Source organism: Cydia splendana, chromosome 1 (assembly GCF_910591565.1).
Source record: "Cydia splendana chromosome 1, ilCydSple1.2, whole genome shotgun sequence".
NCBI classification, from domain to species: Eukaryota; Metazoa; Arthropoda; class Insecta; order Lepidoptera; family Tortricidae; genus Cydia; species Cydia splendana.
Window position 1 is genome coordinate 33,922,010 of NC_085960.1, and position 20,367 is coordinate 33,942,376.

The 20,367-nt window shown below is 39.6% G+C and overlaps 1 protein-coding gene across 1 annotated transcript in view; it reads right to left on the reverse strand.

The window, feature by feature from the left end:
- Nucleotides 1–19,786, reverse strand: part of LOC134794043 (protein turtle) — a 33,486-nt gene extending 13,700 nt beyond the window's left edge. Inside the window, exons 1-7 of the mRNA XM_063765749.1 lie at nt 19,559–19,786; nt 9,288–9,413; nt 9,015–9,157; nt 7,134–7,280; nt 6,204–6,339; nt 5,046–5,287; nt 2,085–2,355 (exon numbers count right to left, since the gene is read on the reverse strand). Of these exons, the coding sequence (XP_063621819.1) occupies nt 2,085–2,355; nt 5,046–5,287; nt 6,204–6,339; nt 7,134–7,280; nt 9,015–9,157; nt 9,288–9,360 (1,012 nt within the window). The 5' untranslated portion in view covers nt 9,361–9,413; nt 19,559–19,786. The remainder of the gene's footprint in view (nt 1–2,084; nt 2,356–5,045; nt 5,288–6,203; nt 6,340–7,133; nt 7,281–9,014; nt 9,158–9,287; nt 9,414–19,558) is intronic.
- Nucleotides 19,787–20,367: the final 581 nt, after the last annotated feature.

Genomic DNA, 20,367 nt, shown 5'->3' on the forward strand with positions numbered 1-20,367 from the left:
CCTCGGGTTTGACAGATGATGTAGATAGCTGTACGTCATATATTTTATGATAACTGGCCATTAAATGATGGCTAGAGAGTTAGATCAAGAAAAGACTGCAACGATTTTGATTGATATCATACGCCGCGATTGTTATTTATACGTCATAATTTCATAGAAGTTTGACGTTTAAAATAACACTTGCACTGCGACGTGCTATCAAAATTGTTGCAGACTCGTTTTGGTTTAACTCTACCTGCATTGTCAAAAGTCAACTTTGGACAACCTGTCGATTTTTCTAAGACTTGCAAGTAGGTAGGTATGGGATCTTGGGTCGCAAGTCGCAAAATACATCTTAATAAAACGTGTAGGTACTTAAATAATTATGTTTTTGTGTTATGCATTGCCAATGATCACAATAATGCTGTTTGATTTAACTCACAAACGTTATAAACTAGCTAAGCTCCTCACGGGACAGTTTCCCAGAAGCGAACGGGAAACTAACTTGATCTAGAATACTAGATCCTAGTTGACCTAATAACGTAAGTCATTGAGCTCGCTAGCCGGCTTGTGACAAGATGGAAGTAATTACATTAGCCTCGTAGTACCATACAAAATAGTTGCTGGGAAATATTGGGTTAACGAAAGAGATGCTACTCTGGTTGTTTTGATGAAAGTTGAAATTCAAAACTGATAACAATTAGCCCAAAAAGCAAAACAGTTCGACACAGATAATTTCATTACCATCAGGCGTGGCTCGCTCCGCGATTTCGTCGCTTTGCTACAGGTAGCTAAAAGTACATCCGTTCTGCCCCAATTTTGGGGAAAGCCATAAGCCGCGCGTGGCGCTGTCGCCACCTAGCGGCCATATCTGTGCTGATCGTAACAGACGCGTTTTGTTAGAGAGTGAGTCTTCTGAACCTAGTACTATTATTTATTCTGTGTTACCATTTAGATTTCAAAATTTCGTTACGATTGGTTATGTTTTGGAGGAGTAAATTTAGTCGAGTACGAAACCTCGATTTTTGAGAGTTTTACGCAGTTTTTTTCGTCTAAGCTGCAGTTTGTCCTTATCGCACTAATTTTAGGAGCCCCCATCAGCGCGACGGATATATTCACCTAAAATTCTCAAATCTGAGAAGGGGCTCAACTCCCATATCCTCTTTACTCTTTAAACGTGCCCTTTAGTCCTGTAGCCCTTTATTATTACAAAGCGTTAAGTTAAATAATATTACTAAACTGTAACCGTGCGCAGGGCCGTCTTAAACTATGCTGGGGCCCCTGGGCACATAAGAATTTGGGGCCCTTTTGGAAAGTAATGAAAGCGAATTAAACTAACATTTTTCTACTATGATCTTCTATTTATTATGGGTAATCAAATATACTGTTACTGTCTGTCCTTCGGGGCCCCCTGAGGATAGGGGCCCTGTGCACGGGCCTCGCCGTGTGCCCTTATGGTAAAGACGATACTGACCGTGCGCGTCTGTGGCGGTCATTGGCGAATTTAACGTCCATTTTGTTTTCCGACAGTACGAGTTTTCGCATAGAGGATTTAGATGTTTAGCATATGATAACACGCGAAATGTTTCCCTTACCCGACTTTGGTATAACACAAGTATCTAACATAATACATATTAATGTTTTGTTAGGCTACGGGAATCTCGTTTGTTATGTGTGCAGATGATTTGTGGACAACCATGGCAGAAAACCTTACTCTACTTTGGTGGATCCAAACGAAGAAAGATTAACAGTCACATGTCACACATAACAGTGAAATGAACATTTAAGTGACATAATAGTATGTCGGATCTGGTACTAGTTTTAGTTGCGAGAAATTAGAGCGAGTACCTAGACGTTTTGAATACAAAACTTCAACTCTCTCAATCTATCTTCTTTACATAACAATTTTTATCAAATTATCAGACATATATTATACCTACATGTATGTATACATGTTACGTAAATGTTCATGTTCATGCCACGTAATTTAAGGATGAGCGCTTTTTGGTTGCCGGTTCGTATGACTCTTAAAGCGCAGAGTCGATGAAGCCCGCCACAGGGTTTATGACGCGCTCCTGATGAAGCTGGTGGTAGAATAAACTTACATTCAACGTTGAGGTACGCGGACGCGCTCTGCGGATCACCAATGCCATTGGACACCTCGCAGAGGTACTGGCCAGAGTCGTCAGCCGCCACAGGGTTGATGACAAGCGCTCCGTCCCTCCGAATAGTGACGCGGGTCTCGAGCGCCGCCACCTCGGCCACGGGCGCGCCCTCGCGGAACCACTTCACTGTCACGTTCCCGGGCAGGGCTTTGGCCTCGCAGGAGAACTGCACTTTCTCGCCTTCTAGCTTCGTCTGGTTCGTTGGTGGCATCTGGAAGACACACTTTTGTTTAACATTCGTTTTCACAAATATAAATTTACTTAATTTACCGTCTGATAGGTATACATCTGATAGGCATGCTCAAAGCCGCCTCTAACGGCAACCTAGGGCAGCGTCAGAAGGAGGAGTATAAGCAGGATGGCAATGACGTTTACATTATGTCCCTGCTCATTGCCCTGTTTACTACCCTGCCCTTAACGGCCTACCGTAAGGTCCACCAAGGTACCTACTTGGTCAGGTAAGGCGAGTCCACCAACGAAGCAACCTGCTAGTGGGACGCGCTAGTTTTACCAGAACAGCCCGATTAGGTATGTTTTAGAAAGTTGTGTGGCCTGAAAATAATCCACATTAACCGCATAAGGCAGGTGAACCAAATTATTTAACCTCACATAATCACATGTAGGGATTGCAATCCGGTCTGGTTTTGAATCCGGCCGGATCCGGCCGGATTTTGGCCTCAATCCGGCGGATCCCGTCGGATCCGGCCGGATTGGTACTGCGGATAAAAAAATCATCAAGTCACGTATTTTATTATGTTTTTTAGCGTTATATTATGCGAAGTTAAGGATATTAATAATGGATTAATAAAACGGTTGTTTTAAGTTTCAAAAATCAACGTTTTTATTACTTTACCACAAAGTCTTAACCACTAAGTTTTGACGACCCTGCCTGTGAAGCCGATGGTCCTGGGTTCGAATCCCAGTAAGGGCATTTATTTGTGTGATGACCTGGTGACACAGATATTTGTTCCTGAGTCTTGGTTGTTTTCTATGTATTTAAGTATTTATATATTATATATATCGTTGTCTGAGTACCCACAACACAAGCCTTCTTGAGCTTACTGTGGGACGTAGTAAATCTGTGTAAGAATGTCTTATAATATTTATTTACTTATTTAAGTCATGTTACAATAATAAGTCTCACAAATGAGATCTTCTTTTTCTCTTAAAATATCTATAGCCCAACCCACATTTCCCACAAAAAGGTGCTTTCAATTCAACCATTTTAGTTTGAGCAAACAAAATCAATGAACGTGCATACCTATACAAGTATACATTAAAACATTTATCCACGCGAAACATTTAACATTTTTAACGGGATAAGTTCGCCTTAGTACACATTTGCTGTATTCTCTCTGTGTGATATACTTACTTTGTGCAATCAAGTGTTTACTACTACTACTACTACTACATTTTCCCGCTTTATTTAGTAGCATAATAATAACAAAATTAACTTATAAATAATAAATTAATTAATATTATAGGAAATTTTTACACAAATTGGCTAAGCCCCACGGTAAGCTCAAGAAAGCTTGTGTTGTTGGTACTCAGACAACGATATATATAATATACAAATACTTAATTACATAGAAAACAACCATGACTCAGGGACAAATATCTGTGCTCATCACACAAATAAATGTCCTTATAGGGATTCGAACCTAGGATCGCGGCTTCACAGGCAGGGTCACTACCCACTAGGTCAGACCGGCCATCAAAAGTCAACATATATTTCTCTAATCACTTTTAATTCGACAAAACATTTAACTTAACTGCTGAATTAAGTTTTATAAATATTTATTCATTCTATTTTAAATGCAGGTAACACTTATTATAATTGGGCTATAATGATTTGTACAAAATAAAACGAAAGAACATGTACATTAAATTACAATGTAACAACACAATAAATTGAATATAAACCAATTCAGTACTTACAGTTGTTCGGAACTGTCAAAATTTTGTTCTAACTGACAGGCCGATACCGTCCGGCAGACTGTTAATCAGTGGGCCCTTACAAACAAGTTGTTGTGTTGCTGTTTGCGAGCGAGAAAATTCGAATATTAGCGAGAATTTTTAAATTTTAGCAGTGTTTTAAGCTGTTATTTTATATTTTAGCGCTTTTATTCACTTTACCGGATCCGATACCGGATCCGGTGAATTTTGCCGGATCCGGTATCTTGTAAAATGTGCCGGATCCGGCCGGATTACCGGATCCGCCGGACCGGATTGCAATCCCTAATCACATGCACTTGCATTAGAGATTAAAAAGTAAAAGTGTCGTTGATACACCTCACCACATGGTGAACCGAAAGTTACAACAATCATTTCGGTTTACAGCTAAAATGATATCAAAACTTTTTTTACTTAAGTACCTAAAACTTAAATCCAGATGATAAAGGAAAGTAGAATGGAGTGACGAGTTTAAAATTCCGTTTGGGGTTGTGCACAAATCACGCGAGGTGTTTTCGGCTATTTTTTGACTCCCCCCTCCCCCTTGGTGATATTTGGTGAGGTTTTTGGCTACCCCCCTCCCCCACATAACCTCACGTCTATTTTTTTGAAATTTTTCCATCCGACCGGTCAAGGCCACGCACTCCAAATTTCTGAAAATAGACTCGCTATTTTGAAGTGCGGAGTGAAGATTTATGTTTAACGAAACCGAGAAAAAGTATCTACTCGTGTGGTAGGTAATTTTTCTCAATTTCGTTCACTGTAGATAAATACACGTGAGGTCTCCTTCCCCCCTCCCCCAACGTAATCTGTCGTGATTTTTTCGTGATCCCCACTCCCCTATCGAACCTCGCGTGATTTGTGCACAAGCCCTTTGGTACCTACTGACGTCGCTAAATCAAGTGCGTTGAATTGACATAGTGGTGATGTAAAGCAGTAGGTACTGACCGTGATGACCGCCCCGCCGGCTATGATGACCCTCGCCGTGTGCGACACCTGGCCCTCGCCGTTCCTCGCGATGCACGTGTAGTCCCCTATGTCCTCGTGGCGGATGTTGCTGATGCGCAGCTCCGTGCCGTCGTTGAAGATGCCCACGGTGCCGGACGGCTCCACGGGGTTCGCGTCCTTGTACCATAGGATCTCGGGCGTGGGCGTGCCCTCTGCCTGGCAGTTCAGGATTATCGCGTCCCCTGCGCGTTTATTAACAATATAAAATTTACTCAAAAGTCATGGTACTTTGACGTGGAAAAATTTGGTAGGTTTAAGGCGTGACTGTATCTAGTATCTATAAAAGAATTTTTATTTATTTAAATATACGCTATTTTAAAAATTGTGTTTGTTCGAATTTAAACTGTCGTGTTAACATGTCGCGCGAATGACTAAAATCACGAGAGTCTAAACCGTAAAATTATTTTACTGTTACCTGCTGGAAAGTATAACTTCAAATAAGCGTCTTGGAAATAGGTTGGTGTGAGACCAATAACAGTAATAAATAACTCAATGACCATACAAATTTCAGTAAATTAGTAGAAACGTACGTAGAAACGTAGAAGTGATAATATGAAAGAGTCGATGGTGCTAGATTAAATATCTAAATATGATTTACCTATAGGACAATCTTACATAACTTTTTTTTTCAGTCCTACAGTCTTATTTTCACAAATCGTTATGATTTTTTTTTTATATTTTGACACGATATGTTAAGACATTTTTAAGCTAAACAGTCCAGCGGTCAGCCTAAACACGAATGAATGATTGGAAGTATACAATATGCGAGGGTAAGCAGACGTCAAGTACAAATATCTCTGAAAATGCCCAGGCCACGAAAAAAATACTATAAAATAATTCACTGGCTGCGTCAGCCGTGATACATTGGCGAAAATTTAGTACGTGAAATTCGATCGACATTGCCAATGTAAGTGTATGGCCGCTGAAGCGAGCGTCAGAGTGGCATCGAACGTCCAAGGGATTTGAGGCAGCTTGCATTTGTTTCAAATATACGCCGCGCCGTACGCGTACTCGAGTGTCCACTCAGTGCACACTAAGCGAATTCATTCGTCATTTTTTTCGTGGCCTTCGTATGAAGTTAAAGAATAAGGACAGTACCTAAATTAACGTATATAATGTCTTCCGGTGTGATGGAGAAGCGCGGTGGCGCGTGCACGTCGAGGTGGAACCAGGTGCCATTTTTGTGCTGGTTCGGTGACCGGTTGAGGAATACCACCTTACACTCGTACCAGCCCTGGTATAACAACAACTTCAGGTGGGTGCGTACACATATACCTACACTACATGGTTCTTATAGTCATGGATGATACTAAGTGAGCATGGTACTGGTTATGTGGCAGGGGTTTTAAAACGAAATTCCAGCGCTATTTTATATTGTTTTTTGACAACTTGTTGGACGTGGATAGACGCTATGTTACGAAGTTAGCCATAAGTGGAGAGTGGCTAACGAAAGTTCACCTTAGTATATTGAATTACGCGGCAACCCTATTGGACAAACTTCACAAAATATATTTGCAAGTTGCGAAAAAAAAATACTTTCCCTCCTACGTGGAATTTTTTATGCATAGGTGGATACTGCAGGCGTTTCCTGACTGTACCTACATACATATTATGTATATGAAATAAATATTTATTTAATAGGTGTAGCTACACCTACTACTTCCTACTGGATAGGTTCAACGTTCGTTAGCCAAACTGCGCTTTTATGTTTTTTGAATTTCAATGAAATTGATACTTATACCTAATACGAAATTAGTTGTTTACGAGTAAATACCCTTTTGTCCCCCGCATATAGCTCACAAATCAAAGTTATCAAAGTAGCAAGAAGAAATATTGTTTTGTTAAAATAAAGATTCAAAATATGTACAAATGAAACGGAAGGCCGTTATAGAATTCTGGGCGGCTAGAGGATATTCCTTTTCGTCATAAGTTATCATTAAAACAAAACCGGTATCGCCTCCTCACAGATACAAGAACGCAATCAAAGTATACTATTACTTATTCTGTGTCAAAGTCCTCAGCACTTACCTGGTCCGACTCTCTAATGTTGGTGAGGTTGAGGCTCGCCGCGCCGTAGGGCGAGTCCTCCGCCACGCGCGACACTCGGCCCTCGTAGCCCTCCCCGCTGTGCGTCGGGTAGCTCTCGTACCAGATGTAGATCGGGATGTCTTGTCCCTACACACACGGGATAAGGTTACGGCGGGAAACAGCTGGCGCGAGGGGAACACTCACGATCATTACACGACAAAAGCATACGACATTCAATTTGGTATCAGAAGACTGGACTGAGCAGAGCAACAGCTAAACTGTGATATTATAAGTACTACTGGCGTGCATTTATATGGCCTCTCTGATTCTGAATGTCATGGTTCTCAAGAACAAATAACTTGAATTGTGGGCACTCGAAATTTATAGTATTTTTCAAATAGCTCAATACATTTTGCGTTTTATGGTTATAAATCGTATGGATACGACAGCTGTCACCGTAAGATACCCATAAGATAACCAAAAGCTATGTGAAAAAAGGTGAAAAATACTACAGTCACAGTGAAACTGTATTGTTTTTTGGCCGTTCTTTCTCTTCAGAACTTCTTCTACTGTGATCTGTGATGTCTGTGTTGAATTCCGAAAATGATAGACTGCACGAGTGAGATTATGCAGCAGCACCGCGCGTGCTCGAAATATTCTCTGCGAATCTTACAAGATGGTTGATTGAAGCTATTGCACTGCTTAGTCAAGGTATCTGTGTTATACAAAAGCGACAGTTTGTCGTGTAACGATGCGAGTGTGTTAGCCGTCTACCTACTCGGAAGCCGTCGCAGCTGGGCGTTCCACTACACATCCGACTCTGTCTACACACCACGTCAAACACGACGACCCAACATTTACACGAACAGGAAAACAGAATCAGATATTGTATATCTCATAACAGCAGACATTAATACGGTATAAATCCTTGAGTTCAAAAGAGTTAGGCAAGATCTTGTCTGTAGGTACCTACTGTTATGAGATACGGTTATCTACTTCTCCGTGTATACGCTACAAAAACATGCAGGGATGAAAATAACGCATCTGATGCTTTATGTCCGAATGGTTAGTACATATAGCGACGATAGGCTGTCTTTTAAATCCAATAAAGCTTTCTTCTGTCATCATTCCACAAGTACGCTGATATGGAGAAGCGAGTACCAAGGCAACTCAGGTCTTTTCTGGTTTTGGAATTATCCATCTATCATTCGACTATTTCAGCTTAAAAGTTGGCTATGTCTTAAGATTACAATGGCAGTGTTACATGTTTGCATGCTGAGAGTATATAGAAAAATAAAAACTAACTACATCATGCGGCGGGGGTGTTATGCGCTATACTTAATTACTTAGCCGTTGGTTACAGTACAGTACAGATAGACAACGTTAGTACAGGTTGACTACATTGCGGAAGGTAGTGAGCGGGCCAAGCCCGCAGCCACAGGAAGAGAGACAGACAGATCCGCCGCCAGTGCGAGGAGTGGTGCGTGCCCCGTGTGGCCGTGTAAGCGACGTGCCGTACCCGAGAAATGTGGTGCGCCCAACAAAAAATAATGATCAGAAATGTTCAGTGTGTAGTGTAGAGTTCGTTCTAACGGGAATCTGCTGCTCTCTCGGACTCGCTTTGAAGGCCTTTGTCACTGTGGTTCGATCGCGGTAACGAGGCATTATGCGGAAGGCGGTTACACAAAAGGCTGCGCGGGCGCGCGCGGGGGGAGGGCGCGGGGCCCGCCCTGCCCCCGCGCCGCGGCGCCGTACCGGGCGGACACGCAGTGCCCTATACTTTACTCTGCTGGCCGCGAGACGAGCCGTCCTCTACTGAACAGAAACACACACGAGTATTGAGCAGCGTTGTATTGTAAGAGTGGAGTGTGACCGTCGTACCGTTTCGCCTACCTTCTTCTCCCACTGCAACACGTACGGCACGGGGACATCCTCGGGGAAGTCCACCTGGCAGTTGAACACGACGCTCTCGCCCAGGATCGCGGTGATGTGCACTGCATCCTGGTGTTCCTGGTGGCACGTTACTGCAACAAATATACCACAGTTTAAAAACAAGTAGACGGTGAGCCGAAATTACTGAATGCCTTAAAACGTATCAGACGAAAAAGTGTGTGTGTGTGTGTGTGTGTGTGTGTGTGTGTGTGTGCGTGTCACCTGGCAAGTGCGCGAGCAGCAGCAGCAGCAAGCCGGCGGCGATGTGCGGCGTGTGCACGGCGCGCCAGCCCATGCCTGCGCTCCCATGTCACGGCCGCGCGCGGCGACTCATCGTTGATGCATCACCTGGACAATGGACAATAATTTTACTTAACCACAAGTATGCAAGTATATTTTTATAAAAACTACGGAACCCAAAAAAGTAGGACTTGAGAGAGATTTATGCCAATAAGTTATAGATTAGTGAAGTAGGTCTTCAGTCTATTTTCTGGGGCCAGATTCAGCACGCTGACAATTGACAACCGATAATGACATTTTCCTGACCATTTCTCTCTAATCCAGCGTCAATATTAACACTTTGGACCGGCAATGTGTGGCGATATTATCACTGACAGATGACAATTGTCACCGTTGTGAAACAGGGGCCTAATGGTCTTACCAAATACAATCCTGACATCGTTTTGGGCAGTATGATCATTGTGAGCGATAGCACGTATCATAAATATTGTTAACTATCAAGTAAAGAAAAAATACAAATGTGAATCTCTATTTCGTCAACTAGGGCGAAGTTTGTTGAAAGTATCTCATTTTATTAATGAAATTGGCAAACATTTATTTGTATAATACGCATTTTATTTCCACGCAGTACCCAGGTAGGTATAATTTTGCTATCAAATTACATATTGCGCTCATAACTCATTTCAAAGTCTTATGTTCCAGCATCGTGTTGTTAAATATAAGTAGTTGGAAACCTAGACGGTAATTGCAAGCTGTAAATACTGAAACTAGAAGATTTAACTACGTAAATAATTGTACCTATAAGTATACATAATTTTGCCCTAGCATCTACGAGTAGGTACAACCACAGGGAGTTGATTTATTTTAAGGTGATATAATAGGTATTTAGGTACGGTGGAGTTCACAAATAACTTCACAAAGACAACGTTCCAGAAATATATTTACATGCCGCTAAGTCATTGACAATAAGGTTGTGAAATTTATTTTTGGCACGTTGTCTTGTGAAGGTATTTGTGAACTCGAGCATACCTACAATTTCTAATACAGATGTCAATGAAAGAAAACAGATAACACATTATATTACTCGTGGTGATATACAACCCGACGGTTTTATCGCTAGGGCCAACTCGTCTACCGACAACTTCATGTAAGTTTTATAGTTTTAAAATATCTCAATATAGGTTAAATGGTCGGTAAGGCGCATGACACACCCCTATTACAAACATCCATCGGCAATGTTAATAGCTTGCCATCGGACGGCTGAGCATAATAACCTGTCTTTTATTTTGCTCCAGTTAGTCGGTTACATTGGCGCCCAACGTGGGGCTCAGTGTATTTACACTCACACTCGCGCTGCAGTTGGTTCGAGCTTTGACAGTGTCGCGGCCTAAAGGGATCCCAGTCATAACTTAAACTGTTACTGGCCCCAGAGGTAAGCCATAACCAAAATCTGCACCGATCGACCCCTGACGTCAGCCGAGTGTCAGCAAAAACGTTTTTTCTCATTATATAGGAGACAAACGAGCAGACGAATCCCCTGATGGTAAGCAATTATCGTCGCCCATGGACACCCGGGACGCCAGAGGGGTTGTAAGTGCGTTGCCGGCCTTTACATGACAACCCCTCCTCCTCCTCCTCCAACGCTCCTTGAACGCGTCGGCAGTTTTCGTTTCGTTTTCGTTTTCCTTCCGGTCGACGGTTTAGCTGTGCGAGGCAGGAAGTTTCTGGACAACTGTGCAGTTGAGGACTGCCAACCATTTAAGTGGCGAAGATGGAAATCCGTGATCTTCCGCTGTTTCGCATCAGTTTTGTTAGATAGGGACAATTCTGTAGGTACATTAGTATTAATATCTAATTATCTATTTCGTGGCGTAGATATATAAACTTAAAGCTAGTCAACGTTGCAAATTGCGAATGATACCTGGTATTTCCGTGAAACTATAATATCCGCCGACGGCGTCTCTATTAATATGGGACACCGCCTCGGCTCGCCGGGGAGTGTAATTAACTTGGAATCAAATATCGTATCGAAAACTTCTTAGTAATTTTATTGAACGAGTAAATGAGGAGGAGGGATCAAAAAAAATTAAAGGAAGTCGCAAACAAATTATTTAGTTCGAATTACAAATAAATAGATATAAGAAAATGCTACAACCGCCATAGGTATAGAACGACGTGTCTTACTAGGAGTAGGAGGCTAACGTAAAATTGTAGTTATTATATTCGATTTTTAATTTTTTAAACGTTTTTATAAAGGGAAATGCCATGTAAAATATCACACGCAAACTAAACTATATTTGCGAGTGAACCAATTCTAATTCTAATTTTAGTTAGAGTCTGCCAAAACCTTAAAAGGTTTAAGTTTCACTTTTATCTTCAATTGTATATCGCTACCCTGCATACCACAGCAATATTATCATTTTAATCAGTAGAGATTTGGTACATAGCAAAATTTTAAACAAGTATACTTCTTACAAAGGTAAAACGTTAATGCCCGCGCGATCTCCAAATGTTCCGATGCACCATTCGTGCGTCGCACCGTATCTTTTGGGCCTTTCAAAAATAGAAAACCTTTACGAATAGGACGCGATCGCAGTGCATCTCATGTCATTCCTATATCATTAAAAATCAAGTTCAGATTTTCAAACTTCTAATAGGGCTTACTTAACGTCCACAGTTGTACCTACCCAAATATACCAACTGTCCTTATCTAGGTAATCTTCAGTCAACAACATTAAGTAAGCGAAAGACTTTGATTCGGCCTTCGGAGTCGCGAGCAGCTTACAAAAGCAGGTAACAACAAAATCGATAAGCTTATTGCTAAGTACGCAAAGGCTGGGCACCGAGGCGACCCTAGGGTTACCAGATACAACATCACCTCTCGAATTAAACAACTTGTTCATTATAGTGTAGATATTTTTCTACTGCTAAATATTAGTTTAATTTCTAATCTTTGTTGAATCTACATTATTGTGTAAGAGGAAAGTCTTTTTGTTTTCATATTGTCACGTTTTAATCGCTGAGGGTTTTTTGTCGAAAATTAAAAATAGTTTATTAAAAAAGTAGTTGGTTAATTATTCTGTTGCTCATTAAATTACTGGACTTTTCTAAAATCCGATCACATTCCTGAATTATTACCCAAATTATTGGAATCTGATTAAATTAATTATGAGAATCTTTCTTTATAAAATCAGACTTATAATTAATCTAAGATTTTATAATACGTCCTTAAATATGTGATGATAGGACTATACGTATTTTGTTCAATTGTAGGATGTTATTTAAGGGTGGATAATGTCTTCTTGTTGTTTTGTCCAGTCACCCAGTGGACACTTGGACAGGCTACTTTTGAGTAGCACAATCAGAAAAACGTTCTTCTAACATGTTTGGTAGATGAACAATAATATAAATAAAGTGTCTATCACAAAAAATCAATGATTGGTAAAAAACTATACAACAACGGTCAAAAAGTGGCCCAAGAGAAAGTAAACAGGGCAAAGAGTGTCAACTGAGCCACCCTTAAATTTTTGCAAACGCATTTTTTTTAGAAGTGGACAATGGTTTTTCCAGAGATAAAATGTGCGGGTTGCGTTAGCGGTGTCAGGAGGAATTTTTAGGTGTGATAACCCTACGAGGGCGAGCTCCGACCGCGACCTGGTCTAGAGCTATCGTGATGCGGCGCAATTACCCACGCAAGTACGGAAATTAGTCCAAGGACGGCTGTACAAAGCCAAAACTATGTACGCTGAATTCCAAACGTCATCATTAGCTAGTAGGAATGCTGCTAGGATCCTGGCGTTGTGTCCACTTGAGGTGCCGTAGCAAAATGCCGGGGATTCGGGCAATATCTAATGATATTTCGTACATAAGTTCTATTGGAACCCATTGACATGGGCCGGGGTTGGGTGGATCTAGCTTTATAGTCAGGGGGTTCTTCACTGTTTACGAACAACAGTACGGTATACGGTAATTAGCGTATGTAAAAATACGGCAATTCATGTGCATTCTGATAAATTACACGGCATACGCCAACAGTTCCATTGCCGTATCTCCCCTACATTTTTTCCCGCACTAAGTATTGCGCAATTTTTTGTGATACGGCAATATTCTTAAGATTTTTTATTAAAGCGACGGTAATTTAAGACTCCGTTAACGGCCACCATCCCAAGTAGCATTGCAAGCTGTATATAAGCTGTATTAAAGTTTATTTGTATACTATAAGCTGTACAGTTAGGCTGTACAAAGGCTGTATAAGCGCTTATACAGCCCTTATAAGTAAAAAAAGGGCCCAAATTATACAGCCTTTGGCGTTATTAGAGCTGTAGAGTAGCTGTATAAGCAATACATAAGCTGCATAATAGCTGCATTACAGCTATATTTCGGTGTAACAGGAAACCTTAACACTACAGATAATCTCTTATAAGTACGATATAAGAATATAAGTTTTAAATGAGTTATAAGAAAGAATTACAAGAGAATAATAATCATTTAAGAAACTAAAATGTCTTAATCTTGTTCATTCGTAATATAGTAATGGCGACAATAAAGTGTTATAGTGGATGGTAAAAGTAAAAGTAAATATTATACAGGACTTGAATGGAATTTTACATTATTGGTAAGTGCGGATTATTATTTATTGTGAAACTGTGTATCTTTTCTGGCAAAATATTTACGCGCCTGCAAAATAACAAAGAGAAACCATAAGGAAAATATCAAAAATCGGCAAAGTTACTGTTTGTTTTTAAGGTTAGAGTATCAAAAATATTTATAAATATTAATTCTAAGGCTAAACAATTTATTTTAGCTGGTAATCATAACACGGCGTTAGTCCGCTAAATATTTGCAAGTATTTCTTTAATTATATTTACAAATACGTTTTTTTATTTCTTGTAAAATGGCGACAATTTTTAAACAGCCTACAGGATAGTTGGAGAGCATTATAATCTTAGTAGCTGTGCTGTGTAATAAATAGAGTGTCTTTTACAGCTTTTGTAATTAAAACAGCTTTATAATAGAATATTTGTATTCGTTTGGCTGTATTTCGGTTCTCCGTACATAAGTTATAATTCTCTTTAGAGATCCGTATAACAAATAAAAAACCTGTACTGTAACTGTCATTCATTAAAAACATTCGTAAAAACTAAAAAACTAAAACTAGTGCCTACGTCAAATCATGGGATTAGTTGTCAAGCGGACCCCAGGCTCTCATGAGCCGTGGCGAAATGCCGGGATAACGCGAGGAAGAAGAAGACTGTAACTATCATATATTCCTTTAGTTTTATAATACACTTATTTTCAGAAATCATTACACTACTATACTTATACGAGTGTAAAATTACGCCAAAAGATTGTTATAAGCGACTCTATCAGTAATACAGAAAAAAGCTGTACTATAGCTGCCATTTATTCATTTGGTTTTATAATACCCTTACAGACAGAAGTTATACAACTACTATTCTTATAGGAGAGTAAGATTACGCCATAAGAAATAGCTTTAAAACGGGGTTGACAGATACATTTGTACAGCTACAAGTGCCAAGTGATACTACAATACAGCCTGTATACAGCTTTTACGATAAAATTAGCTTGTAGTGTTTCATAAAACCTTAATGTTTTAAAACGGAGTTGACAGATACTTTTGTACAGCTAAAAGTGCCAAGTGTTACTACAATACAGCCTGTATACAGCTTTTACGATAGAATTAGCTTGTAGTCTCTCACAACACTTTTAGTTTTATAGTAGATTTTTTATATTCTGATAAAGCACCCCATGCTTCCGCAGAATCCTTTATAATGATTTTATACAGCTTGAGCTGTATAATGTCTGTAAAGTACCTTTTATACAGCTTAAATCTTTTCTGACACTCTTATACGTCCCTTAAATCACTCTAAGTTCTTAATTGGCTGCTATATTGATGTTGCCGACACTTCCATGCTACTTGGGATATAATTCGACAGGACCAATACCTACTACATCTCGCTTATTTCGAGCAATGGACTGTAGATGTAGAGTGTAGACAATGAAGGTGGTATAAATAAAAAGCTCTTTGACTCATCAAAAACTATCATTTTTCGAGGATAGAAAAGTTGTGTTGAGCCGCCTCGCCTGGCCGTAAATAATGCAGCTGCAAATTTTGCATTTGAGAGAACATTTACTCCCAGCTTTGCTTACTCATTGCACCGAGGGATAAATAATTGCACATGCATTTCCCGCTGAATTACCAAAATGGAAGCCGGAATGGCGAATTCCAGGTATAACGCATGTGTATGAACGAGACAGCGCTATGCCGGTATATAGTGATGTCCCGCTTGCACACCAGACTGGATTACTGCTCATGCAAATGAGCTCGACTGATTAACCTTTGGGAACTGCTAATAAGGGGGCTGCGGACTGCTGCAGTTATCCATACCATAGAGAAAAAAATACATAGATTGCTCACTCCATACATAAGTTTGCTACCAAAACTGATGTATGGAGTGAGCACTCTTGTCTTTCTGCACTCATGGAGTCCATATCCATAGTTAAGTATGGATGGACACGAGAGTTGAAGTCACGCCGCACACAACAACAAAAGCATGTAATGACAGAGAGATTTTGAAATTAATATTATTTTTTCGTACTCGGTAGCAAGTTGAACCGCCAACTACAAAATGGACCAAAAAGTTACTTCCAGGTTTTTTAGCTTAATAACGTGCGCTTAAGCCACATTTTACTCATTCATTCATTCAATACGTTTTTTGCGATTAGTACTCTGTGCCTGGCGATACGTAGGTATATTACGTATACCTATGCATTTCTCAATATTTCGATTCTAATACAAAAAGGCAAGAAGGCAAGCCGTACCTACATAAAATACGAAATAGCAAAAACAACATTTGTAGTGCTAATAAGCGTGCATCGTTGACCCACTTTAATTGGGTATTTTTCGGCAATATCTCAAAGACAATGTACCTACCCAATGTAACTTCAAAGCAATTTTCCTTGAAATTTTTATTACGCCTTCATTTTTTCATTACTTTTTTATATATATTTTTTGATGTTTTATTTGGAAGTTTCAAAGGGGGAGAGAAGAGGGGGCATGGTTACAATTCTCAAACTTTTTTAGGAACACTCAGGTTTTAAATGGTACTTTATTTTAACTACTACCTATAATAAAAAAATATATATTTGGGGATAATCATAGAATCATACACAGATCGGCCTAGCCCAAAACCTAAAGTGAAACCTAGTACCTACTATGGATACTAGGCGAAGATACATATATCATAATAACTATCCTATGTCCTTCCCCTCCCCCGCATACTATTTCCATTCCAAATTTCATCTTAATCGGTTCAGCGGTTTAACGGTGAAAAGGTAACAGACAGACAAACAAAGTTACTATCGCATTTTATAATATTAGTAGGGAACTAGGGGCTACGGGACCCTACATACCTACAATATTCGCAACACATGAACACAATGTTGACAGTTCGGTTTACGAACCCACATCATATTCAAATAGTGGAACACTCCCGGGATGGGTCACATTCGATACCTTTGTCCTCGTACCTTTGCGGCACAAAGGCAGAAAAGGTAATTTCGTTTTGGAAATTGATCGGTCATCTGAGGAGCATATTTTTGGTTATTTTGGGTTCAGTACCCGAAGGTATCAAGGATGGGGACCTATTCTAAGCTTTCAGTTTTCGTAATATGTTTTGGCTCTATCAAAAACAATAGGTTGTTGATTTGCGGTTACCTGGTTAATAATGAAAAGTAAAATACCCAATAAGCCCCCAATCAATCTATCAATATTTTATTTGTCATTATACGGTTAACATGGGATTTAATCTAATTAATAATAGTACATAGGTACGTATTCAACCTGCATGCAGGTGTATTAATATTGCATCCTTCCCAGCGAGTTTTTTTTGTTTAAGTATTTAAAACTTGAAAACATATGGAAATTAATTTTGATTTGATTTCAACCGGTTGAAGCAAGCATGAAGAAGAAGCATCGCCAAAAAGAAAACAAAAATAAAAAGTTACCAGAAAGTCATATTTGCCCATATTTGTGATTTGGGGAAAACTTACGGTTTGGTTGAGTCTGATGGTAGGTACCTACACGTGCCAGTCGCGTCATTTCTCTACATATTGTATGGAGTTCAGTCCGACCGAACTCGTAGGTACGAAAGCAGCTAGGTGCCATCACTAGGTAACCTCGGTCTGGGGGCGATTATTGAATTGAGATCGCTCGTTTTCGTCACTCGAAAATCGGTGGAGAATGACGAAATGATATTTTTTTAAATACGAGCGATATACATTGGGAATCTAGTGGTATTGACCAATCGTTTTTACTTCTATTAGTAGAAAATCTTTAAATGATGCCTAGTAGTGGAAATATAATTGAAAGAAATACACGAAATCGAGCGTTCGAATTTCAAAAATCGGCCCACTGGTTCGGTAACTACTCAATTAGTGCGGTTAGAGCGTCAGATACGTAGGTATATAACATTTTCACCTCAGCAGCTCGAACAAGGGTACTTTGCTTCTTAAAAACAGTGAGCAAAATCCTGAGTCATTTTGTCTCACTCAGTGAGCAAAATCGCATTTTGCTCACTGCGTGTGTCTCACTCAGTGAGCAAAATGCGATTTTGCTCACTGAGTGAGACAAAATGACATTCAAGTGACCTTTATAGTCAAATGTCATTTCAACATGCGGGGTCTAATACAAGTTCGATATACTTGGGTTCTATTATCTCTGTCCCTCTAGGTATGTTCTCACTGCTTAGGGTGAAAAATTTTGTGTACTACACGAGATCAAAGTTATTTACATCTCGTGCGCTTTTGAATCCCTTACTACGCTCAAGATTCTAAATTAGATTCACTCGCTACGCTCGTGAATCTATTATAGAATCTTTCGCTTGCACGGGACTCAAAATAAGCACTCGAAGAAATATCAAACTTTGATCTCTTGTTGTACAAATAACTATTTCAATATTAGGTACCCCGCATTCGAAGTTATCCCAATGTACCTTATGTTAATCCATACATATAGGTAGATATGAGATTATAAAAACTCACATATTATTGTAATTTTAAATTTTTAATACATGTAGGCACGAAACCATCGAGCCGATTTTTTAATTTCGAGCTCTCGATTATTGTGGCTTCCTTCAATATAGGCATATCTCCACTACTAGGCATTTAAATTCTACTAACAAAATTGAAAACGAGTGGTCAATACCACTAGATTCCCAATGTCTATTGCTCGTATTTCAAAAATATCAACTCGCCGTTTTCCACAGATTTTCGTGTGACGAAATCGAGCGCTCGATATTCAAAAATCGGCCCCCATGTCACCGAATTTGAAATGTTGTCAATTATACTGTGCTCGATATAAGGGGTGCGTTAAAATAGCACAGGGTACAAATGAACGTACGTTTGAAACGACGAGCCCCGCTGCCGTCACAGCCAAAAAAAACATGCGTACAGGGGCTGCCTTTAACTTTTACTGTGTTGAAAATGTTGAAATGGACCGACCGACCGGGTAGGTTGCTTTGTAATGGATATTTTTTTTTTATTGGATGAACTAATTTCTTAAGAACGTATTGGTATCACATAATTTGACATTAGCTTTAACTTCTTGTCTGTGTTTGATATTGATAAGGATCGACCGAATTTTTAATCATATTTTTGCTTTTTCTATAGAACGATGGTTTTTGCTCTATACAGCACAACCGAGATTCGAAGCCACGATTTTTGACCACCACTCACATATATGAAAGGTAAAATTAATGCAATATCGCCAATATTAAACGGGTCTAGATTTTTTTTCAAACCATAGAACCCATAAAAGTAACGCAATGTAACATTCATACTCGTATAGCTAATTAATCATTAAACAAGTCGAATTAAGTATGTTCCAGATTCCAAATTATAAGTTTAATTAATATTTAATATTATTTCACCTTTCTACCAGTTAAATATTCCTAGTTTAATACACTTAATAGCATAAAAACAGGTCACTTAAATGGAAATTGCATACCTAAACTAAATCAGAGTCACCAGAAAAAAGTCTTAATTAGGTATGGCTAACTTGAGAAATTCTGGTCATAGCTTTGAACTTCATTAGGCGTTATAAATAAATAAAAAAGTCTGAGTATATTACTTTTGTAACACAATAAAATGGTCACACATTTTTCTAATATGAAACATTAGTAATAAATCAGGTGTGGTGCAGAGGTCTACACTACGCGCGGCCTAATTCGTACCTCGACTCTCCTCGAATCCCACTCGTTTCTCTCGATCTCGGGCTTCGCGGGTCGGGTAGCAGGCTATAGGGCTCCGTCATCTGTGTCTCCCGGTCATGGGCGCTGGGGCGAGCGTCCCGTGGCGGGGCAAGCCGGGCACTGCCCGCCTGGGCTGCTATTGATCGCTGCGCGCGCAGGCCCGCCCGAATGAATGGTGCCCGGACTCACGTGCTCGGTTCGACCTCACCATCACCTGACTTACCACCGAATACCATAATTGATAGGTGATTGGTTCAACAATTATTGGTCTGTCGCCGTTAGAATTGCATCGCCTCTATTCTTACCACCGAATAGCGTAATTGATAAAAAAATTAAAATTAATTTATTAACAGTAAACAATTTTCTAAACACATGAATACAAGTGGAGTCCAAACTAGGCTACGCCTGTTACTAAGGGCTCCTAAAATGCAGTTGACATATGCAGACATTATAGGTGCTTATTTCATTTATGTAATGTTGATATATGGTGATTGGTTCAGCAATTAAATGCGTATGTTGGCTATCTGTTTTAATAGCGTCTAATAGTTAGTTAATATTACCTAGATTCTTATCTTACCTACTTTTAGCTAAGAGCTTTTATACCCAAGTTATTAATTACAACACTTCTGTGTCCGATCATAGCTTTGATTGATTGACCTTTATTACACGAAACAATATTACAGATTTTTAAATTATCCTCTAGCCGCCCATACGTCAAACCTTGCCAAAGCAAAATGAAATTTTATTTTGTCAACACAAAGTTCAAATTAGAATGGAACAGGAGACCTTTT